The 22,715-nt window shown below is 41.7% G+C and overlaps 1 protein-coding gene across 3 annotated transcripts in view; it reads left to right on the forward strand.

The window, feature by feature from the left end:
- The first annotated feature begins 386 nt into the window (after nt 1–386).
- Nucleotides 387–22,715, forward strand: part of snx7 (sorting nexin 7) — a 75,996-nt gene continuing 53,667 nt past the window's right edge. Inside the window, exons 1-3 of one of the 3 annotated variants that reach the window (XM_062977985.1) lie at nt 508–803; nt 10,450–10,626; nt 19,497–19,679. In XM_062977985.1, coding sequence (XP_062834055.1) covers nt 19,536–19,679 — 144 coding nt within the window. In that variant the 5' untranslated portion in view covers nt 508–803; nt 10,450–10,626; nt 19,497–19,535. Of the gene's footprint in view, nt 804–10,449; nt 10,627–19,496; nt 19,680–22,715 lie in introns of all 3 variants that reach the window. The other 2 variants (XM_062977986.1, XM_008109227.3) reach the window with 2 other exon arrangements.

Below are 22,715 nucleotides of genomic sequence, written 5' to 3' on the forward strand. Positions count from 1 at the left end.
AAATGTGGGCGAAACGTCAGGAGAGAATGCTTCTGGAACATAGCCATACAGCCCAGAAAACTCACTGCAACCTTATGTTGAATTGGTTGAGACACAATCAGATCTTCATTGAAAAACAATAGCAAAATGTGCTGCAGGATGTCAGGCCAAAACAAAGTTTCTGCGGTTTAATATACTTTTTCCATGTTCGCATGATAGAACCAATTAGGAAACGACATTTCTAACCCTAGGAATAAAAACCGTGTTACATAGTGTTATAGAGGAATGACTTCTACTTTCAGTTCAGGCCGAAGGAAGCCAATAAGGCGACTGGGAAGGAGAAGAAAGAGGGGCGTTTCAAAGGAAGCGAGGAAAGTGGGGCTGCAAAGGATTAAGTAGGGCTGTTTCTCCTAAAGCAGAGGAGAATAGACTGGGGCCAACTCGGATCCCTGCAAGGCGACCTTCCAGAGTGGGAATCGGGGGCGGTGTCGTGGACTCCGGCGCCTCTTTCTTCGCCCGCCATTCCTGGCTCTTTCTCCCCCTTTCCCCGCCGCGCCCTCGGTTCTTTCCTTCCCAGCCGCGCGCAGGAAAGGGAAGGCGAAGCGAGGAGGCGACCAATAGCCACGGCCAGAGGAGGGGCTCCAACCGGGGATCGCCCTCCTCCTCCTCCTCCTCCCGGCCGAGCCGTGGGGCCGCCCCTCCGAAGAGGGAGATCCAGCGAGGGGAAGGCGATGGAGCCCGAAGGCGGCGACGTGGCGGGGGACTCAACCGGCCTGCTGCTCCTGGACTTATATGACGACGAGGACCTGGAAGTGTTCAGCAAGGTACCAGCGAGGGCCATCCTGGGGAATAGGAAAGGGGATCGTGGGCTTGCCACTCGGGTTTAGGGCGAAACAGGCTCAACGAGGAAGAAGGACAGTCTCTCCACCTAGCGATGGGGGCGAACTGGGTCTCTCCGCTTTCCCGGGATCGTCCCGGAGCTCATCCTTGAAGATCCCGGACCCTAGTGCATTGAGCTTTCTCTGGACAAGAAACAAACAAACAAACCTAGAGTTCCCCCCTCCGTTTGCGGGTCAGAAGTTTACTAACCCGCCTGCCTCGGCAAGGAAAGGTTGCCATGCCCTCCTCGATGCTTGTCTCGGTAGGTGGCTTTCTTGGAATCCTCAAGTTGGAACAGATAGCAAGAGAAAGGCCATTGCAACCTCATTCTGCCCGGCAGGAAGACACAACCAAAGCACTCCCCGCAACCTCTTCTTCAAAACAGCCCAAGGCAGATTCAAAGGCAGCACATTCCACTGTCAAACAGCTCTATCCGGAAGTTCTTCCCAATGTTTAGGGCAGTGGTTCCCAACTATTTTTTGACCAGGGACCATTTGATCGGAGCCCAATTGATGAGGGACCACTTTGACCAGGGCCCACCTGACCAGGGACCACTTTATCCAGGGACTACTTTGACCAGAGACCACTTGACCCGGGCCCACTAGACCAGGGTCCACTTTGACCGGGGTCCACTTTGACCGGGGTCCAATTGACCAGGGTCCACTTTGACCAGAGACCACTTTCATCATCACCATCATCATCATTTAATTACTTATTAATCGCCCTCCATCCACGATGCTCTAGGCGATTTACAAGATAAAATTGTAAAGGATAAAAATACATACATAAAAATATTAATAAAATTAACATAGATTAAAAGCTCTAGTAAAGAGCCAGGTCTTGAGTGCGAGGGTAAAAGGCCCTAACTCACGCATAGCTCTCATATAGGGCGGCAAGGCATTGCATAAGGCAGGGGCAGAAATAGAAAAAGCTCTGCGTCTGGTCCTTTCCAAGTGCACTTCTCTAGGACCCGGTACAGAAAGTAAGTCTCGTTGGGATGGTCGTTGCGACCTCTGATGATGGGAGAAGGAGAGACGGTCCCTAAGGTACGATGGGCCTTGGCCGTAAAGGTTTTGAAGGTCAAAACTAGCATCTTATATAGACCACGGAAATCAGTTGACCAGAGACCACTTTGACCAGATACCACTCTCCAACATTAGTACCAAAAGGGTTATGAATAAGTTTTTGGTCAACTTTAGATTCGGTTTGGTTATCTGGGGTGTTAACTAAGAAAATTGCATTGGATAGACCACATCCGCTCTAGTTTCTGATACATAACACATGCCATCCAGTAGTCGCCATCTGCTCGCCCACAGAAAACCATATTTAATAATCTAGAGCTGATGTGGTCTATCCAGTGCAATTTTCTGACTCAGCACCCCCAATAACCCTAGGAACAGGCCTAAAAATAATAATTACTTTGGGGGACTAAACAGGGTCTTACAAAACACTTCTTCCCCATTACAACTGATGTGTGGCAATGGGAGCTAATTATTATTATTATTATTATTATTATTATTATTATTACTTTGGGGGACTAAACAGGGTCTTACAAAGAGCTGCTTTTCCATTATAACTGATGTCTGGCAATAATAATAAAAATAAACAACTTTATTTATACCCTACCACCATCTCCCATAGAACTCAGGGTGATTTACAAAATAGCACAGAAAGATGCCATACATAAAATACATAATGCATAAAATAAGATACAGCAACATGAACATAATAATCACATTACATAAACTAGGTGTATAAATTGGATAAAACAACCTCTATTAAAATAATCAATTAAAGATCCATGTTATCAATACAGCCGCCCAGTTCAAAGTAGATAATGTAAATGTGCTTTGATAATCAGGATTATATAGCAGTGTAGAAGGAGCCCCAGTCATGCCCAATTTGTGGGCTGTCCATTTGGACATTGTATGAACACAATGCTGGATTAGTTAGGCTTTTGGTGTGAACTAGCCATCAACAAACCACTTAGATAGTAGCCGTTTGTTGATGGCTGTTTTATGATGTTTGAGATCTGCTTAAGCATTTGGAACTTACCTCTTCCTGTTCCAAGACCATAATTCCTAGTCACTACTTGTGCAGCTGAACTTGCTGACCAAAAAGTTGGTAGTTCAAATCTGGGGAGCGGGGTGAGCTCCCGCTGTTAGCCCCAGCTTCTGCCAACCTAGCAATTTGAAAACCTGCAAATGTGAGTAGATCAATAGGTACTGCTTCAGTGGGAAGGTAATGACACTCCATGCAGTCAGGCCGGCCACATGACCTTGGAGGCGTCTACAGACAATGCCGGCTCTTTGGCTTAGAAATGGAGATGAGCACACCAACCCACAGAGTTGGACACAACTAGACTTAATGTCAGAGGAAAACCTTTACCTTTACTAGTGCAGCTGTGGCTTCTACACCCATTATGCAACTCCAGGCTTTAGCCCACACTTTAAGGTCACCATTCAAGATGATAAACCTTACCCATACATTATGTTAGCCCTTTGAAAAATGTCTTTAAAATCTGAAGTAAAATCCTGAGCGGATTCACCACTTGACTGACAAGAAAGTCTTCAACTGCAGGCTGCTTTGTAGATGTAGTTGTGGAGAAGGCCAGAATCCCAATTTTGGAAATTAATACAGTCAAAGTCAAAATATTTGAAGGCAGGACCCCACCCATTTTGGCTGGATTCAAAGTATATCATCATTTGTGATTAGAATTTGCAACCATCTTCCATTGCAAGACTGCTTTGCAGGGGCAGGGACAGGATGGCTCATATTGTGCTTGGATCTGGAGCAAGAGAAAATCACTGTATGCGCTCACTTACTTCACAACTAAAGATGACACCATGCAACATCTGATTCAAGGAAGAGCTTTTATCTTGGTGCTGTCCTCTAGAAAAAGTATAAATGTCTCAAATGTAATATACAGAAACCTTCATGACCTTTGTCAGGAGGCTTAAAAATGTGCTCTCAGTCATATTCCACTTTGGCATTGCTGGCAAGTGGCTTTCGGAAATGCCAGATCTCACTTTGTTTGAATCTAGATAGTGGAATCACTATTTCTTTGTATAAACGTTTGAAGAATTCTCTAATCCATAGTAGACATGTTGGTTCAGAAATCCTGGGGATTTTAATACAAAAAAGGCAATGATCCCAATATCTGCTTTGACCATCATTCATTTGTTTTCAGGCCTACCACCTTAACTTCTTTACTATTTCAGAGCATTATACCATTGGTTAGTAACCACATTGTTGAGTGAGTCAAGGACAAGGGGGCATTTTTTACACTTCTCATTATTTTTAGTGTGCTCATGGCTGACGCTGAAGGCACCAGCTTGGTGTATAGTCTTTTCTGGCTGGGATACAACACTAGAGAAAAGAAGTTCGTAGCACAATCTGTGAGCACTGTTAGATATATCCACCTCTATCCACAAGCTCATTATGAGGAGGTTGGCCAAAAGCCATGGCTTTAAAAGATCATTAATGGATTATTATTGGGGGCATTGGCCCAGCTGGGAGCCATACACAAGATGGATTTTACTGAGTCATCCTCCCTATCTTTATCAGTAATGTACATACATACCAAAATCAGGTACCAGTGCACAAGTAGCTTCCACACCCTGTTGTTCACATACATCCACTCTTAAGTTCCGTTGATAGAAGAGGCTCCCTTGGGTTTGAATTGGTGCATTGATGCAAGCAAAGGGAATAGTTTGTGTTTGACTGCATAAACTGAAAACATATATTTTTAACTATAGCTCCCAGAATCCCCTAGCCAGCAGGAACTCTAGCTGCTATAGGACTAGTTAGGTTTTTATACCTCCCCAAAAGAATTAATACCATGAGTAGAAAGTCCCAATGATTTCATAGAATCATAGAATCATAGAATAGTAGAGTTGGAAGAGACCTCATGGGCCATCCAGTCCAACCCCCTGCCAAGAAGCAGGAAATCGCATTCAAAGCACCCCCGACAGATGGCCATCCAGCCTCTGCTTAAAAGCCTCCAAGGAAGGAGCCTCCACCACAGCCCGGGGGAGAGAGTTCCACTGTCGAACAGCTCTCACAGTGAGGAAGTTCTTCCTGATGTTCAGGTGGAATCTCCTTTCCTGTAGTTTGAAGCCATTGTTCCGTGTCCTAGTCTGCAGGGCAGCAGAAAACAAGCTTGCTCCCTCCTCCCTATGACTTCCCTTCACGTATTTGTACATGTCTATCATGTCTCCTCTCAGCCTTCTCTTCTGCAGGCTAAACATGCCAAGCTCTTTAAGCCGCTCCTCATAGGGCTTGTTCTCCAGACCCTTAATCATTTTAGTCGCCCTCCTCTGGACGCTTTCCAGCTTGTCAACATCTCCCTTCAACTGTGATGCCCAGAATTGGATGCAGTATTCCAGGTGTGGTCTGACCAAGGCAGAATAGAGGGGGAGCATGACTTCCCTGACTTATTTATTTTGTGTCAAAAGCATTGCATAAATAAATAAGTTTAAAACTGATGAAAAGGGATCACAAGCAGCTAAATAGTTTTAGATCAAAAACAGACGACAGCGACTGCATTGTCTGTAGTTTTCAACAGTTCTTCCTCTGTGCGTGAGGCAGGGCACTGTGGCCAAGCATACAGATGCTAAGTTGTTTATTCCACTCCACAGTTACACAAGGTGGAGGATTCTTCTAGGCTGTGCTATTTTGCCAGTTGTTTTTTGATCTGCCTACTCCACTCATGAGTTTGTTCAGGGACTTCCAAGTTGCCCATTCTTGATTTGCTGTGCTGGAGGAACATTAAGAGAAGTGGTGGTGCTCATGAAACTTTTCCTTGCTTTAAGTCTGCTGGGAGGAGGCTGTTAACCATACAGTAGGTGGCTTTCACAGTGTTCAATCTTATTTCTCTCACAATTGGCAGCAACTTCCCGTCGCACATCAGGGGGCAGGGCAATGCTAGCTAGCTTGTAGAGTCTATCAACAGGTGTAGGTTTAAGACATCCTGTGATTATTCCACATGTCTCATTCAGTGCTATATTCACCTGCGTCGTGTGGGCAGATTTATGCCAGTTGGGGCATGAATACTCAGCAGTTGAGTAAGACAAGGCCAAGGCTGATGTTCTAATTAATTTTGGGTCTTCACCCCACTCACTATTAGTAAGTTTCCACATGATGTTATTGCTACTTTATGCTTAGTGTTCACACAGTGTTTCCTAAATGTTAGTGTTCGATCTAATGATATGAAAATAAGACATAGATTGTACTAATATAACAAAGGTCCTACTTCTATATCATTGGACCATTGACACTGGCTACTAAGATATGTCATCTTTGCACACAGCAGTCTTTTGGACTGTGACAACTAAATGCCCTGAGGCAGGAATACATAATGTATCACCTTCCAGCCATTGTTAGTAATGCCAGTTGTATGGGATGAGGACAGGTGAAACCCAACATCTAGAGGACCAAACTTGCCCCCTTCCCTACTTGAAAACTTTATCTGTATTTCAGGTAGAATAGTGTTAAATATCAAAATAGTTAACTATTGTGAACTTGCAGAAGACCCACTATTGTTATGGGTCTGATACCTTTTTGTGAAAAGAATCTATCTTGGAAAATAACTTCAGACCTTTTGTTTGATGCAAACGCAAAGCCTGCAGGCCAAATCCAGCCCACCACATCACTTTATATGGCCCACAAGGCTTTCAGTTCCAGGGCAACATCATTATATTTATACAGTCTTACAGTTACCTTTGAAGGCAACCATAAGGTTGAAGTGGCCCTCGGTGAAAATAAGTTTGACATCGCTGACTTCAGCCATTTTTTAAATTGAGATTCCAACTCATGAAGATTCCAGGGACCCCTTTTCACTGCCCAGTTATAGCATTGTGATTCTACTTTAACTGGGGCTTGCAATTTAGGATGGAACTCCAGTTGGATGGAATCATGATTTTGGTTCTGTAAAGTAAGGGTAGGATGTCTTGGAGGTCTCTTAATCATAGTGTCACCATTAGAAAAACATTGATCGGAAGGTAGCTAAAAACAACAATTTAGAGTTCTTAGTCATAAATCTAAGTCATTGCTATTTGGGTTTGCTGTTAGAAAGCAGAGAGCTCATAGAAAAGGTCATAAAATTGGGAGCACAATGCACCAGGGCAGGGGCACATAGAATCATATAGTTGAAAGACACCAAAGAGGCCAGTCGATCCAACCCCTGTCATGCAGAAATACACAATTAAAGCACTCCCCATTGATTACCATCCAGACTCTTTTTAAAAACCTTAAGAGAAGGAGACTTCACCACACCCCAGGGTGGCATATTCCATCTCTTACAATCAAGAGATCTACCTAATGTTTTGGTGGAATGTCTTTTCCTGTAGTTTGAATCTGTTTCTCTATGCCTTAAGAGTGCATTTGGTCTGTCGAATGAATGAAGTTTGACACCACTTTAACTGCCAGCACTCAATGCTATGAAATCCCAGGATATGTGGTTTGGGGAGACACCAATTGCAAAGAAAATAAAAGACATGGTAAAACTACAGCTCCCAGGATTCTTTAGCATTGAGCCAGGGCAGCTAAAGTGATACCAAACTATATTCTTTCTGCAGTATAGCTGTACCCTTTATTTTTTAGAATAGCAGAAATGAGCTTGCTCCATCTTTTATATGATATCAAGGAGCCCTCAGTGGTGCAGCAGATTAAACCGCTGAGCTGCTGAACTTGCTGACCAAAAGGTCAGCAGCTTGAAACTGGGAAGTGGGGTGAGCTCCCACTGTTAACACCAGCTTCTGCCAACCTAGCAGTTCGAAAACATCCAAATGTGAGTAGATCAATAGGTACCACTCTGGTGGGAAGGTAACAGCGCTCCATGCAGTCATGCTGGCCACATGACCTTGGATGTGTCTATGGACAAGGCCAGCTCTTCCACTTAGAAATGGAGATGAGCACCAACCCCCAGAGTCTGATGCAACTAGATTTAATATCAGGGGGAAACCTTTACATTTACGCTATCATGTTGCCACTTAACCTTCTCATACCCAGCTCTCTAAACCATTGCTCATAGGGCATGGTTTCTAGACCGTTTACCATTTTGTTGCATTTCTCTGGGCACATCCCAGTTCATCAATTTTTTTTGTATTGTGGTATCCAGAACTAGACACAATATTCCAGATGAGGTCTGACCAAATCAGAATAGAAGGGCACTTCCCTTGATTTATACTCTCATTGCTGCAACCTAGAATTGCATTTGCCTTTTAAGCTGCTGTATCACATGTTCAGCTTTTGGTCTTCTAAGACTCCTAATATAACACTCTCTGAACGAGATTCAGCAGTGGGATGTTCTGCAGATTTACACTGAAATGGGGAAGAATTGATCAATCAGTATATCTCCTTCCTACCTATAATGTCCTGAACCAATTTGAAACCAGGACCGTATAAAAGATTTAGTCCCAGAGATCAGACATCCTACTTGTAAGATCCACATTTTAAAACTAGACACCAGAGATCCATCAATAAAAGAAAAGTGTGAAATCAAAGCTGAAAGAGGATGAACTATGAAAATGATCACTAAGGGAGGCAAAGTCAATAATTTTCTGTGATTAGGCATGATGGCTAGGAGGTACTGGCAGTTATACCCCAAAAAGTAACTTTTGCATTCTTTGGCTCAAATATTTATGGGTCCTTGCATCATTTAATTGCTCCTGAGTTGAAAAACTCCTCTTAGAATTTCATTCCCTCTCTTTATCTTCTTCCTTCACTGATACCCAATAAAGGCCAATGAGACTGACTTTTCTGGAGAGAAAAAATAATCAGAAAAAAGCATGGAGTTACATGTGACATGCAGATAGGGCCTCAGGTCATGTACATTTGCTGTATAATGATAAGTAACTCCATGGTTCAGTAATATCTTTATGTGGACCAACCCATAGTGCCACAATATGTGCAAGTGCTTGTGTTCAAGGTGCGTGGTATTGAAAACTAGGGATGGAGGAAGAAACCAAAATGTCCATAATTTTCCAGGTCTTGTTCAGGTATGCTTGGTTCAAACACTGAGACTGAAAATGGAGTGACTTGCTGATATGTCTACAGACATTAGTTTAAACCTAGCCCTACCCAACTGGCATGAAGAATCAGTGTCTGGAAACATAGTCTACTGGCAGTTAAATCAAAGCTCTGACCGATGCCTTGGGCTAAGCACTCAGGTTTCTGAAATGAGATGTCACATGAGAACTTTTCATAGAATCACAGAGTTGGAAGAGACCTCGCGGTCCATCCAATCCAACTCCCTACCAAGAAGCAGGAAAATTGCATTCAAAGCACCCCCAACAGATGGCCATCCAGCCTTTGCTTTTATATTATATTGTCAAAGGATTTCACGGCTGAAATCACTGGGGTATTGTGTGGTTTCCTGTCTGTATGGCCGTGTTCTAGCAGCATTTTCTCTTGATGTTTCATCTGCATCTGTGGCTGGCGTTTTGCCTGCATCTATGGCTGTCATCTTCAGACGATGTCTGAAGATGACAGCCATAGATGCAGGCAAAACGTCAGGAGAAAATGCTGCTAGAACACAGCCATACAGCCCAGAAACCACACAACACCCCAACTTTTATATTACCAAAGCTGGTGATTGGTTTTAGCAGATAACGAGGCCAGGGGGCACCCGATGTTTTGATGTTTTTATCATCCTTGTGGGAGGCTTCTCTCATGTCCCCACATGGAGCTGGAGCTGATAGAGGGAACTCATCTGCGCTCTCCCTGGGTTGGATTTGAACCGGCAACTTTCAGGTCAGCAACTCAACCTTCAACTCATCAGTCCTGCCAGCACAAGGGCTTAACCCACTGTGCCACTGGGGGCTCCTGGAGAGTCAGATGAGCTGTAGACATTTCTTCCTTTGATGCATACATCCGTGTTTTTTCCTCACTGTACAGGCAGTCCCTGTTACAAACATCCGACAAACAACACATTGTTAAGAACGGGGGTAAGACAATAGGACGAAATCTACCTCTTGGAAGGAAAATTGGCTCCTGACAGGATTATCATGGTGAAAAGATGTCTGAACAGAAGCTTTCTCACCAATTCTTGTTTCCACAACAAGCCATTCCCCCCCCCCCCACCACCACCAAAATCCAATTATCATAGGGACAGAAAGTGAAGTGAAAACTTCTGATCAGGGGCACAGACACCACAGGGATGTTAACCCTTTCCTATGCCATCCAAAGCATTTGTGTATGTTTGTATATGGAATTACATTTTAATATAGTTTGATCTACCCCGTGCCCCCTTTTGGAACCTCAAGGGCCCATTTCTGCTTTGCTTGTTATTTTCCATGTCTAAACAAAAGGCACTCCAGGGGCCTAATACTGGGAGAGAGGGAGTTTGGAATTAAATGACAAATTGCCAAAAAATTCTAGGGCACAATGTACTTTGAGGAGAAATCATCTTGGGGTATTTTTCTCAGCCCAGTGCAAATGTTGGTGCAATACTGTGCATGTTTACTCAAAAGTAAATTGCACTGAATACCACAAAAATTAATTTTGGATAACTGGTTTGAAGCCAGACAGAGCAATCCTGCAGTTCCTGTTCCATTTCAGAACATTGCTTCTGCTTTCTATGCTCTGCAGGCTTGCTACAATCAAAATGGGAGGTGACAGTCAATGTTTTTGTTGTCCACTAAATGCAATGGAGAGAGAATATCCTGACCCTTGAAAGCATTGATCCAGCATGATGCCATGATTGGAGCATTAGTACAACTCTGGAGACCGGGTTTCAGATCCCTGTTTGGCCATGGGTGATCATGGGCAAGTCACACTCTCTCTTAATCTTTGATTTATTATTATCATTATTATGTTTATTATTACTATTATTATTATGTTTATTTATATCGTGCTTTTTCTCTCCACAAGATAACCCAAAGTAGCCCCTGCCGTCCTGGTTCCTTAAGGTTATAGGATACCTTATATCTCTTCCCCCAACATTAGAAATTCACTTCCATAGAGAATTCAGCTGCTTCTTATAACTCATCTCCAACTAAATCCCAGATAAAAAATTGTACTTTTAATTATTACGTTTAATTATTATTTTTATAGGCAGAAATGTTTTTGATATGAATGGTTAAGAGTTCAATTTGAACAAAAAGTGTGGATGGGGGCTCACCATCTTTAGGCGTTTCTGAGGTTTCTTAAACAGGGTCTTCTATGTTTGAACCCGTTTCTCTGATCAGAATGTCAGAATTCTTGCTGCTTAGTTGGATTGCCTAGGGCACAGATCTGTGTCAGATCAGGACAGCCTATCAATTGTGATAATCTTTACTTATGTTTTAATAGGGCATTATTTGCTTCCTTGAAATATGTACTTGAAAAGTGTCAGGACATTAAAAGAAAATACCCAAACACCATAAAAGCAATGAAAATATAGATTGAGTATCCCTTATCCCGAAATCTGAAATACTCTGAAGTCTGAAGTGACCCACATAGGTTGCTGGTATAGTGACACCATTGTTTTCAGTGAAAGATAAAATCCATTAGGTTTATGAAAGAATCACTATTATTAGTGGGAATAAAAATTTCTAGAGTAGTTCTCATACTATGGATCAACGTTTCTTCCAGCAATTTTTGGATTTACGTTAGGGTTGTGGTAATGGAAAACAGTCTCAATGAATGTCTGGAAGCCCGAACTCAACAATTACTACCACATTATCTTTTGGAAATGCTCTTCTTCATATCTCTCCAAAGTGTGAATTACATTTTGTTGGGACATGTGTAATCATGGTTAAATTATTGAAGAGTAGACATTCATCATGGCAATTCCTATAAGCACACCCAGAAGTAAAGTCCAAATATGAGAACAGGTTTGTATTGTTCCATGTAGATATATGTGTGTATATTATATGAGTTTGTGTTTGCGTCTGTGTGTATTGCACACCATTGCATCACCAAACTGTTTGTTGTGATAGTCATATAGCAGGGTGTTGCTTATCATGTTGGGCTTGACCTGAGATACATGAAACTGTATGGGAAAGTGAAAGAGAGAAACTCAGATTAACCTCAGACTGTGTAAGACAACAAGCTCTTGATTTGCAAGTCTCCCCCCCCCCCCCCAGCTCCAAATAGAAACATGTAATCTGAAGCTCAACCAACCAGTTCTGGCAGTTTCCCTATTCACCAGGAGTAGGTCTTCTGTAAAGGGCTTGTCTACACTTGCAAAATAACCCAAACCCAACCTTATGTGAGAGAAGTTCACACATACTGTATACAGTGATTTCTGCCAAGTCTCCCATTTGGGCAGGGGGCTTCCTTTAAATTGACTTTCTCCTACTTTAGATAAAGTTCAGAGATACCCCAAAATTTGTTGGAAACTCCAGAGTATTCTGGGACTTCCTGGCAGTCTGGACAGCAGGATCGGGTCCAATTCAGACTGATCAATTGTCCAGTCTCGATACTAGTGGCATCACCCTTTCCCTCCACTCATCAGTGTAGGGAAAGGGGATGGATTGTTTTCATGTTACAACCTCTGTACCCCTAGCTGACCACAGAGCTTTATTCTAGCTCCTGGCTGTTGTGGGTATCTCTGCAATCTCCCCTTCTTCTTTTGGGTCATGTGGATACTCTGTTCTGACATTGTCAGAGGTGCACAGATGGAGCTCCATGGCTGGCTAGAAGTGGCAGTAGTGACAACGAGAAGGAGGTGAAATACGGGCTGCCACAAGGGAGCAGATGTGCTCCTGGGCCATTGAAACAGTAGACCCAAATTTGGCATGAACATGCCAGATCTAGGGCTGTTCCGGGAATATTTACACCATGCCATTAATGATCTATTTCTAACCAAACTACACCTCCAAATTCCTTGTATTAGAGCAGAAATAACACATAACAAGAACATCTCCCCAGCTACCATGTGAAATTTGGCTAAGTTCTAAGGGAACAATAATTATGATTATGATTATTATCTTTATACCCCGCCTTTCTCTCCATGGGTAGATTCAAGGCAGCTAACACTCCACACTATACTAGTTTAAAAAGTGCAATGCAAAAGTTAAGAAAACAATTAAATAGCAGTGTGGTAAAAACAGAATTAAAATACAGTAAATACACTAAAAGGACCTTTAAAACTCACGTTCCCTCCAATCCCACCCAACGTCCCCAAAACCTGCCCCTTATCATTCTCCACCTTTAGAGTACAAAACCAAGGAATCCAAAATCACAGAATTAATCCAAAGGTATATCCATGAACATGAAAACAGGAGCTTCTCCAAGGTAAATTCTCCAACGATACATAGGCATAAACAGGAGCATGAAACAGGAATCTTGACAATACAAAAACCATGAACTCAGAATCATAAACAGGAGACCAATCTCCTTTAGCAACATTTTCTCCTCTGAAAGGCCTGAAAGCAAACCACTTAATTTAAGCCCTCCAAGCCACCCATGACATCATGCCTCACACATCGGGATCTCTGGTTCTTATCTCAAACCCTCTGAGAAAATCTGGTTTGCCGGCTGTTCACACTCTTCATTCTCAGGTTTAATTTAGTCTCCTGCTAAAAACTCCTTGTGTTCTCAAGGCTATTTCTCAAGGGAACTGATACTTTGATTTTCCCTTGTTGCCTGGGAATGAGCTGAAGAATCCAAAACATCAGCCTTGTCTGCCTGCAACTCCCTCCAATCACTCACAGACTCCTCACTTTGAAACCCATCATTCTCCTCATCCTCTGGATGTCCATCTGTTGGTGGTGCTTTGAATGTGATTTTCCTGCTTCTTGGCAGGGGGTTGGACTGGATTGCCTGTGAGGTCTCTTCCAACTCTATGATTCTATGATTTAGAAAAACCATCTGATGCTTGCCAGACTACAGCATCTGCTGCCATACAGAAATATACTACTGAAGTATTTTCAGAAAATAACCATCCAACTTCTGTCAAAAGTTGTGCAAAAAAGAATTCACCATATCCAAGGTGGTCTATTCCATTATTAGACAGTTCTTGTTATCAAGAAGTTTTAATGTTTAAGTGAAATCAGCTTTCCTTTAATTTAAATCCATTGGTCCATGCTCTGGTCTCTGGAGCAGCAGAAAACATCTTGCCCGATTTTCTGCATGACATCCATTCAGATAGATAAAGATGGCTGTCATTTTAGTCATCTTCTTTTCAAGCTGAAAATACCCAATTCTCTAAGGCATTCCTCATAGGGCTTGACTTCCAGAGTTTTTGCCATTTTAGTCACTCTTCTCTGGACACATTCCAACTTGTTAATATCCATCTTGAACTGTGGTGCCCACACTGGGTGCAGTATTTCATGTGAGAGCCAACTAAAGCTTAGAACATCTTAGGGTTTAGTGATTCTATTGTGGCAACTGGAAGTGAAGTGAAATGGGTTATGTCCATGGTTAACCAGTAATAGAAAACTTTACTACAAGTATAATTGGTACCTTATAGTAATTATTGGTTCAAAGCCAGCAGTTCAGCATAACAAACAATCAACCATGCTGATTTCTTTTTTAAAAAATAGCAAAAGAATGTTCACAAAACAGCAATGGAAGCAATGCACATTTTTCATTCTTGGAAATCTATGTTCACAGATCTGTTTATGACAGAAATTTATGGAGCGAAAAATCCAAATGTCAGCATCTTAGAATTGACTGCTAGATTTGCTACCAAATATAAGCCTAAGAGGCATTAATGAATCATTTATGAATTGTATACTTCCTAATGTTTAAAAATAAATCTAGCAAATGTAGAAATAATATTTCAGGTTTTGCTCTGTGCACAGGATGATCTTCTCTCTTTAGGAGTGTGAGTAAAACATTTTAATATTTTAATACACTTTTTCTAGGTTGCTTGTGAACTAAGAAACTTCTGTTAGCCAGGGAACATGGGTGGATTAAAATGTGTATGTGCCTGGAAAAGGTGGATTGGTGTGTAGGGAGAAATTCATTCTTATTGTCTATCCCCCTTCTCTTGATTGATTGATTGATTGATTGATTGATTTACAATGTTTATATCTTTCTCTTCAGGCACAAAGGTTCTCAGAGCAGTTTAAAGGTAAAGGTTTTCCCCTGGCATTAAGCCTAGTTGTGTCTGACTCTGGGGGTTGGTGCTCATCTCCATTTCCGAGCCGAAGAGCCGGCGTTGTCCATAGACACCTTCAAGGTTATGTGGCCGGCATGACTGCATGGAGCACCATTATAGATTGTTAATTTGACAGTTCCCTGACCTCAAGCTTGCAATTTAAATAAGGCAGGACACAAAAAAAGGGAATGGCAGTGGGGAAAGGTATTAATTCAGTAGATACTGCCTCTTCTCTGCTCAGAGGCCAGGGCAGTGACAGTTGGGATGGATGCAGGACTTTTCTTTCATTTCTTGATCTAAGCATGCCACCTCCCCAATTCTGTCACCATCACTCTTGACCCTATACCAGAAATGAGAATGTTATTGAGCTGCCGCTCCCAGCATCTTTCAGCTATGCTAGCAATGCTAATGGGCATTGCAATCAATTAACATCTGGAGTACAGTACAATTCCCATTATAACCCATTCTGTCTGCCATTCACTCCATTCATACACTTACTAGATTCTTCTCTTACTTTCCATCCCTTTCCCCCATTCAATGGTCTCTTCTTGGTCATTTCAATGTCAGTGGGACAGTAAATCTACTCTGGTTTTTACTCTGAACTTTAAAAGAGTTATTCAAGTTGCTAATCCTTCATAATCCTGTTCAGCACCTTGAAACTTAAACTGATCTGAAAAGAAAGAAGGTGCTTACTTTCTCTCTCCCCTCCCCACTCCTGATCCGTATTACTGAAAAACCAGTTTTTGGAGACATTAATAGAAGTGTTCCTACAAAATCAATATTAATATGAGGGAAATTCCCTTGTTTCCGTGTTCCCTCCATGTATTCATCTGCAAAGTTTGCTACCTAACCAAAACATTATTTTTCTATTGCATGAGTACCTGAGAGTAAATTGACTTCATATATCATTCCTTACAGTGTGCACAATGGAAATAAAACAGCTCCCTAAGTGGTGAAAAATGAGAATCTTAAAACTGTCAACTTTAATAATCCAGATTATTACTCAAAGCATAAACATGAAGTACATACATTTTAGAAAATAGCTGGCTGTGTAGCCTAATGGTGCCCCTGGAGCACAGAATCATTGCATGGCGCCTTGGAAGATAATAATGTAGACCATCACCTCCTCCTAACTGGGATGAGAAATGCAGGGCCCTTATATGCTCTATCAAAAGCAGTGGCCTAAAGTTTTAACAGACTTGAAAAACCATTCTGGAGGGAAGCATTCTTATAGATTGCTTGTGTTAATGGTATAGTTTGAAATCAGATTGGCATCTGGGAACAATTTGTCCCAAAGTTATTCCTTTATCTACAGAGCTAGTGTAATGCATTGGTTAAGGGAATCAACTTCAAGTGAGAGGTCCCAGTTCAAATGTTATTGTTGTGTGCCTTCGTTTCATTTTCATCTTATGACAACCCTAAGGCAAGCATATCATGGAGTATTTTTTGCAAGGTTTGTTCAGTGGAGTTTGTTGTTGCCTTCCTCTGGGGTTGAAAGAGTATAATCTATGCAAAGTCACCCAGGGGGTTTCCGTGTCTGAGCGGGGATTTGAACGCTGATCTCCAAAATCATAGGTTGATATTCAGACCAGTACAGTATGTTGGCTATGTTAAATAAATGTACATAGTATAACAATTTAGGACACTGAAGTAAAGATTCAGTTAACAAATGCTGACACCATACACCATACAGTGAAACTCCCACATTTGTTGTGGTTTGGGGCTTAGGACCTCTGGGAGAGGACACCTATTTAGAAATCTCCAGGTCCTCCAATGTGCAATTGGCTTTCTGGGAGTAGTGTAATATGGAATTCGACCTGAATGTTGTAGTTTGAATAACGACTGTGGGACTCCGCACCATGTTTTAATCTGGTTTATTGTATTTATATGTTTTAACTGTTTTAACTGGTGGTGCAGTGGGTTAAACCCTTGTACCAGCAGGACTGCTGACCAACAGGTTGGTGATTTGAATCCGGGGAGAGTAAGTGAGCTCTCTCTGTCAGCTCCAACTCCCCATGCAGGGACATGAGAGAAGCCTCCCACAAGGTTGGTAAAACATCAAACATCCGGGCATCCCCTGGGCAGTGTCCTTGCAGATGGCAAATTCTCTTACACCAGAAGTGGCTTGCAGTTTCTCAAGTCACTTGTGACATAGAAAAAAACTGTTTTATAATTTTAGATGTTTATGTTGGTTATTTGTATGTATAATGCAGCACTGAATTTTGTCATAATCTGTAAACCGCTCTAAGTCCCCATCGGAGTGAGAAGAGCAGGCTATAACTATAGTAAATAATAAATAAATAAATGTATGGCCAACTTCTGCAGAAAGCTAAACATTAGAGTTATGCTTGAAGACCTCGGCATTCCTAGAGAGAACATCTTACTCAAACTCGTGAATAATCAAATCCGCAAAAGTTAAACTAACAAATGTGAAGGGCCAATTATATTTGCATCCAATGATCTTAAAAGACGTTATACATCCCAGCCTGTATAACACAATGAACAATATCCAGCCGGTTCAGTCAGTATGGTTCACTCAGATAAGCAGCATGACACATATGGTTGCATACATTCGGAAATTCTTCTGTTTTTGTTAGCCATGTAGAATGTTGCTACATGAACCTGTCTTGCTGGATCAGGGCAAGGTGGTTCAGTGTAATGTTTGAGGATACAAATTTCAGAATATTCATCCACTGTATAAGTTTTTATCCATTTCCCACAACTTTTTTTAAAAAATGAGCCTTTTTGTGAAAATTTTATTTACACAGTAAACAATTCCTTCTATAAGATTTTATGCAGCAAACATTAGTTCATCTACAACATGCAAGAAAAAAAAACAATGTTTGCATAAAAGAACTCAAAAACATTTAAAACCATGTGTTGTCACTCTTGCTGAAAGATAGGACACCCTAACTGAAGGAAAGCCAATCTCTAATATATTAACATTAAAATGAAATTAGTAGCAAATGAGAGGTGAGTTGGAAGAATACAACACAAAGAAAAGCTTAAAATGTAAACTCCTGACCAGGCAAGAGAGCAAAGTTAGGGATGCACTGCATCAGTCTGCATGAGGATGGGGTTGTGTCTGGTTTGATCTTTATTGCCAAGCAGATTGTAAATGAGATTGCCAATGGTGATTTTCATAAGAACATATCATAGATTCGTGGCAAAGATAAAAACTGAAACAGAGACAACCTATTTGTAGCTTGTGCTGTGCTGTTAGCCAAAGTGCTACTCTGCATCTTGTCCCAGAAACATGTGTGTGCGCGCATGTGCATGTACATGTGAGCACACAAACGCACAGACTTTTTGTGGATGGTAATGTTGATTATAACTTAGGGTTCCTGTATGAAGCAAAATAACCTGTTTCTATACATCTTAACAAATTTATACAATGATCTTCCAGGAAAAGATAGGTACATTATTGGCAATCTATTGCAAGAAATGTGCTTTCTCATGCACCGTCTGACTCCTTATCTACAAAGGGACTCCATGTGCTTGAAAAAAGGCAGTATCAGAGCTGTGTGACCTTCCGGGGTCAAGGCAAAGCAAGGCAGTAGGCCTAGACACCAAAGCTATTGTGGCTCCTTGGGTGATTGATATGTCCTTTTCTTCCCTTCTTTGCTGCTTCAGTGATAACGGAGTGGCCAGTTTTCAAAGAGATAGCTATTGTGGAGGTAGCTATTGCCTGACAAGAAAAGAACAGCTGGTTGGAACTAGTGTGCCAGTGGGGAAGCGGGAAAGGAAAGCTAGGGAAGTATTTTTAAAAGGTCTAGGAGTATACATTCCTGCTACATATCAAACAGTTGGTGCTAGACAAGTGAGTCAATAATCTAATCCTGTCCTTCTTGCATTACAAGAAGCTGTATATAACTAGATTTTTTCTGTTAAAAAATCAACTTGAAAAACCTGAGTCAACTTATCCAAAGGTCAATGTGACTACTGTAGCTTTGGTGTTATCATGTTAGGTATGGCCATATTCTAGAAGTATTCTCTCCTGATGTTTTCCCCACATCTATGGCAGGCATCCTCAGAGGCTGTGAGGTCTGTTGGAATCCAGGCAAGTGGGGTTTATATATCTTTGGAATGTTCAGGATGGGAAAAAGAGCTCTTGTCTGTTTGAGGCAAGTATATATGTTGCAATTGGCCTTAAAGGCCATTCATTGCTAATCAAGGTGGCCATTTACAACATTCACACTTGCCTCAAACAGACAAGAGTTCTTTCTCCCACCCTGGTCCTTCACAGATATATAAACCTCCCTTGCCTAGTTTCCAACAGACCTCACAACCTCTAAGAATACCTGCCATAGATGTGGAGAAATGTCAGGAGAGAATGCTTCTGGAACATGGCCATACAGCCTGGAAAACTCACAGCAACACACTAACCTTTGATGGTAAATGTTGACGCCTTCTTTTCACTTTCAATCTAGAGGCCTAGGAACATGATTTTATTTTGTTGAAAACTTCAGAGATCTAATATGTACTCATGAGTACTAAAAAGATTTGGTTGTATGCTATGATTGTTGGGTTGTATGTTGTCATAAGGCAGTAAGCTGTTTATCTTGGTGCATGAGATAAATCTTTCAAATGTCTTGTTTATCCGCAGGACGCATCCCTGACAGAAATAAATTCATTCAGTCCTTTGATGCCAACATCTCCATCTTCTATGATAAACCAGTATAAGTTTGAAGATGAACCAGAATCAAAGGACCTTTTCATTACAGTTGATGATCCAGAAAGCCACGTCACTGCCATTGAGACATTTATCACCTACAGGGTGGTGACAAAGGTTAGCATTTGGTTACTACATAGTGCTGTTTCAGATATGCAAACTTTGGAAGTGGTCCAGTTCTTGCAGGTGTCAAGCCATGATTTACACAGACATACAGATCATAATAATGATTGTTTTGTGTTTTTTTTACATAAGGAGATATTGAACAAAATAAGAAAATAACTGTTGTCAAAGGCTGTCATGGCCAAAATCACTGGATTGCAGTGAGTTTTCCAGGCTGTCTGGCCATGTTCGAGAAGCATACTCTCCTGATGTTTCACCCACATCTATGACAGGAATCCTCAGAGGTTGTGAGGTCTGTTGGAAACTAGACAAGTTGGGTTTCTTTCTCCCACCCTGGACATTACACACATATATAAACTCCACTTGCCTAGTTTCCAACAGACCTCACACCTCTGAGGATGCCTGCCGTAGATGTGGGCGAAACGTCAGAAGACAATGCTTCTGGAATATGGCCAGACAGTCCAGAAAGCTCCCTGCAACCCAAGAAAATAACTGACTAAATCAATTGCAGTGATTAATTCAAAAAGAAAGTAGAATATTGTTATATGATGGTAAAGTCAGAAATCCAAAGAATGCTGATTACCCTAGAGACCTTATGTTCCTCTAACAGCAACCCCTATGCTGTGGGATAAACTATTTTTGAAACTAAATAAAATTGTGATATGTGTGTGTGTGTGTGTCCGTGTAGCTTAAGGAAAAAATATCAAAATTTGCACAGTGCTTGAAACCTCAGATCCTGCCCTATTGATAGAAATCCATAGTGGAGTGCCTCTCCTCTGTGTTCCACATGGTGTCATTATAGCATCAAATCTAAATACTAGGCTTGCTCAAATAATTCGTTTTCCCCGTTAACCGTTATTAATTCGTTATTTTCGTTTGTTTTGAAGCAATTTTGAAGCATTGGTTGTCCACACGTCTGATATCGCGGTTTCGAATCGCGAGAGGCCGTTTTTCGTTATGTCGTCGTTTTCTTCGTTAGGAAAAAAAAGCTTTTGCAAATCACCCAAACCATTCAGGCCCTTTCCTTTTGCCCCTCAGCAAAAGGGGCGTCACGGGCTCAGCCAATGGGAGGGGGCGAGGGGGAAGGAGGCCGAGGAGGAGGAGGAGGAAGACGGAGGGGGAAATGGCCGCCGCCGCCGCCTCGCCTCAGCTCAGGCCTGGTGTCTCTCTGAGGCGGGAAGGCGGCGGATGGAGCCGAGACAGAGAGAGACAGAGAGGGGCCCGGCGGTGAGGTTTTGACGTCTGTGCGAAGCTAGGCAAGTGGGGTTTATATATCTGTGGAAGGTCCAGGGTGGGAGAAAGAACTCTTGTCTGTGGGAGGCAAGTGTGAATGTTGCAATTGGTCACCTTGATTAGCATTGAATAGCCTTGCAGCTTCAAAGCCTGGCTGCTTCCTACCTGGGGGAATCCTTTGTTGGGAGGTATTAGCTGGCCCTGATTGTTTCCTGTCTGGAATTCCCATTTTCTGGGTGTTGTTCTTTTACTGTCCTGATTTTAGCTTTTCTGTAGCTAAAAATGCATATAAAATTGATTCTATAGGGAGGATAAATGATTGGATTTCAACTCCTACAGCTTGGCTTTCTCTGCCAATAATGGTACCCATCTTGGATATTGTAAGGGATTTTTTATTATTATTATTATTATTATTATTATTATTATTATTATTATTATTATTATTATTAGACCTTGCTCCCAGGAAGGTGCCTTCGCTGTGGCTCCCAACTTATCTATCTATCTACCTTTCCACATATTCTCCACATTGTGTGTATGTGTATGTATATTATATATACATGAGCCCCGATGGCGAAGTGTGTTAAAGCACTGAGCTGCTGAACTTGCAGACCGAAAGGTCCCAGGTTCAAATCCCGGGAGCAGAGTGGGTGCCCGCTGTTAGCTCCAGCTTCTGCCAACCTAGCAGCTTGAAAACATGCCAATGTGAGTAGATCAATAGGTACCGCTCTGGCGGGAAGGTAATGGCACTCCATGTAGTCATGCCGGCCACATGACCTTGGAGGTGTCTATGGACAACACTGGCTCTTGGGCTTAGAAATGGAGATGAGCACCAACCCCCAGAGTCAGACATGACTGAACTTAACGTCAAGGGATACCTTTACCTTTACCTATACACACACACACACACACACATTATGCAGGGACTATATACACAGTATATATCACACACACACCAATTTAACAAAGTTTCAGCCACAAAAACAAAGTTTCTGAAGTATAACAATGACTTTCACAGTAAAGACAACCCAATTTAACAGGAAATAAGACTTTCAAAGCAGGAACAGATTTCTGCAATTATTAAAAAATGGTTTATTATAAAAGCTATGAAAATTCGCCAAAAATCAGAGGATAAGGGAAACGTTCCAAATTTTGGTGAGCTATCAGTGTTAAATGTGTTCTACCACTGTACCAAGTTTGAAGAAGATCACTCAAAAAATGAGGGTGGGAGAGTCCTGTAAAGTCCTCTCCCTCTGTGCTGTTTTTGGGAATTGCGCATGCGCGTCCGCCATTAACAAATTAATTTAGAAAATAACGAATTTTCGTTAATTTCGAAATTTTTGGGGGGCCAAATTCGGAAATACCATCAGAAACGAAAAGCTGCCCCCCTCTAGTTTTGAAACGAGTTTAGAATCAAATTTTTCGTGGATCGATCAAGCCTACTAAATACCATTTTGTTTCTTATTTTAGTACAGTACCTGTGTTTGGTTGCTCCTTTTATTTTTAATTTTTTGTGAAAATTTAATACAATTTTTTTTAAAAAAATCAAGCCTTTTAATATTGTCTTACAGACCCAATTGATTTTAATCTAATTTATACATGTGCTAATGTTGTTATGTGCCCTCGTTTCTAACTTATAGTATCATAAGGTGAACCCATCACTGTGTTGCTTAACAAAATTTGTTCAGAGGGGTTTGTCCTTGCCTTTCTCTGAGGCTGATGGAGTGTGACTTGCCCAGGGTCACCCAGTAAGTTTCCATGGCTGAAAGGGGATTCAAATTTCCTAAGTGCCCTGGTCTA

This window comes from Anolis carolinensis, chromosome 4, assembly GCF_035594765.1.
Source record: "Anolis carolinensis isolate JA03-04 chromosome 4, rAnoCar3.1.pri, whole genome shotgun sequence".
Lineage (NCBI taxonomy): Eukaryota > Metazoa > Chordata > Lepidosauria > Squamata > Dactyloidae > Anolis > Anolis carolinensis.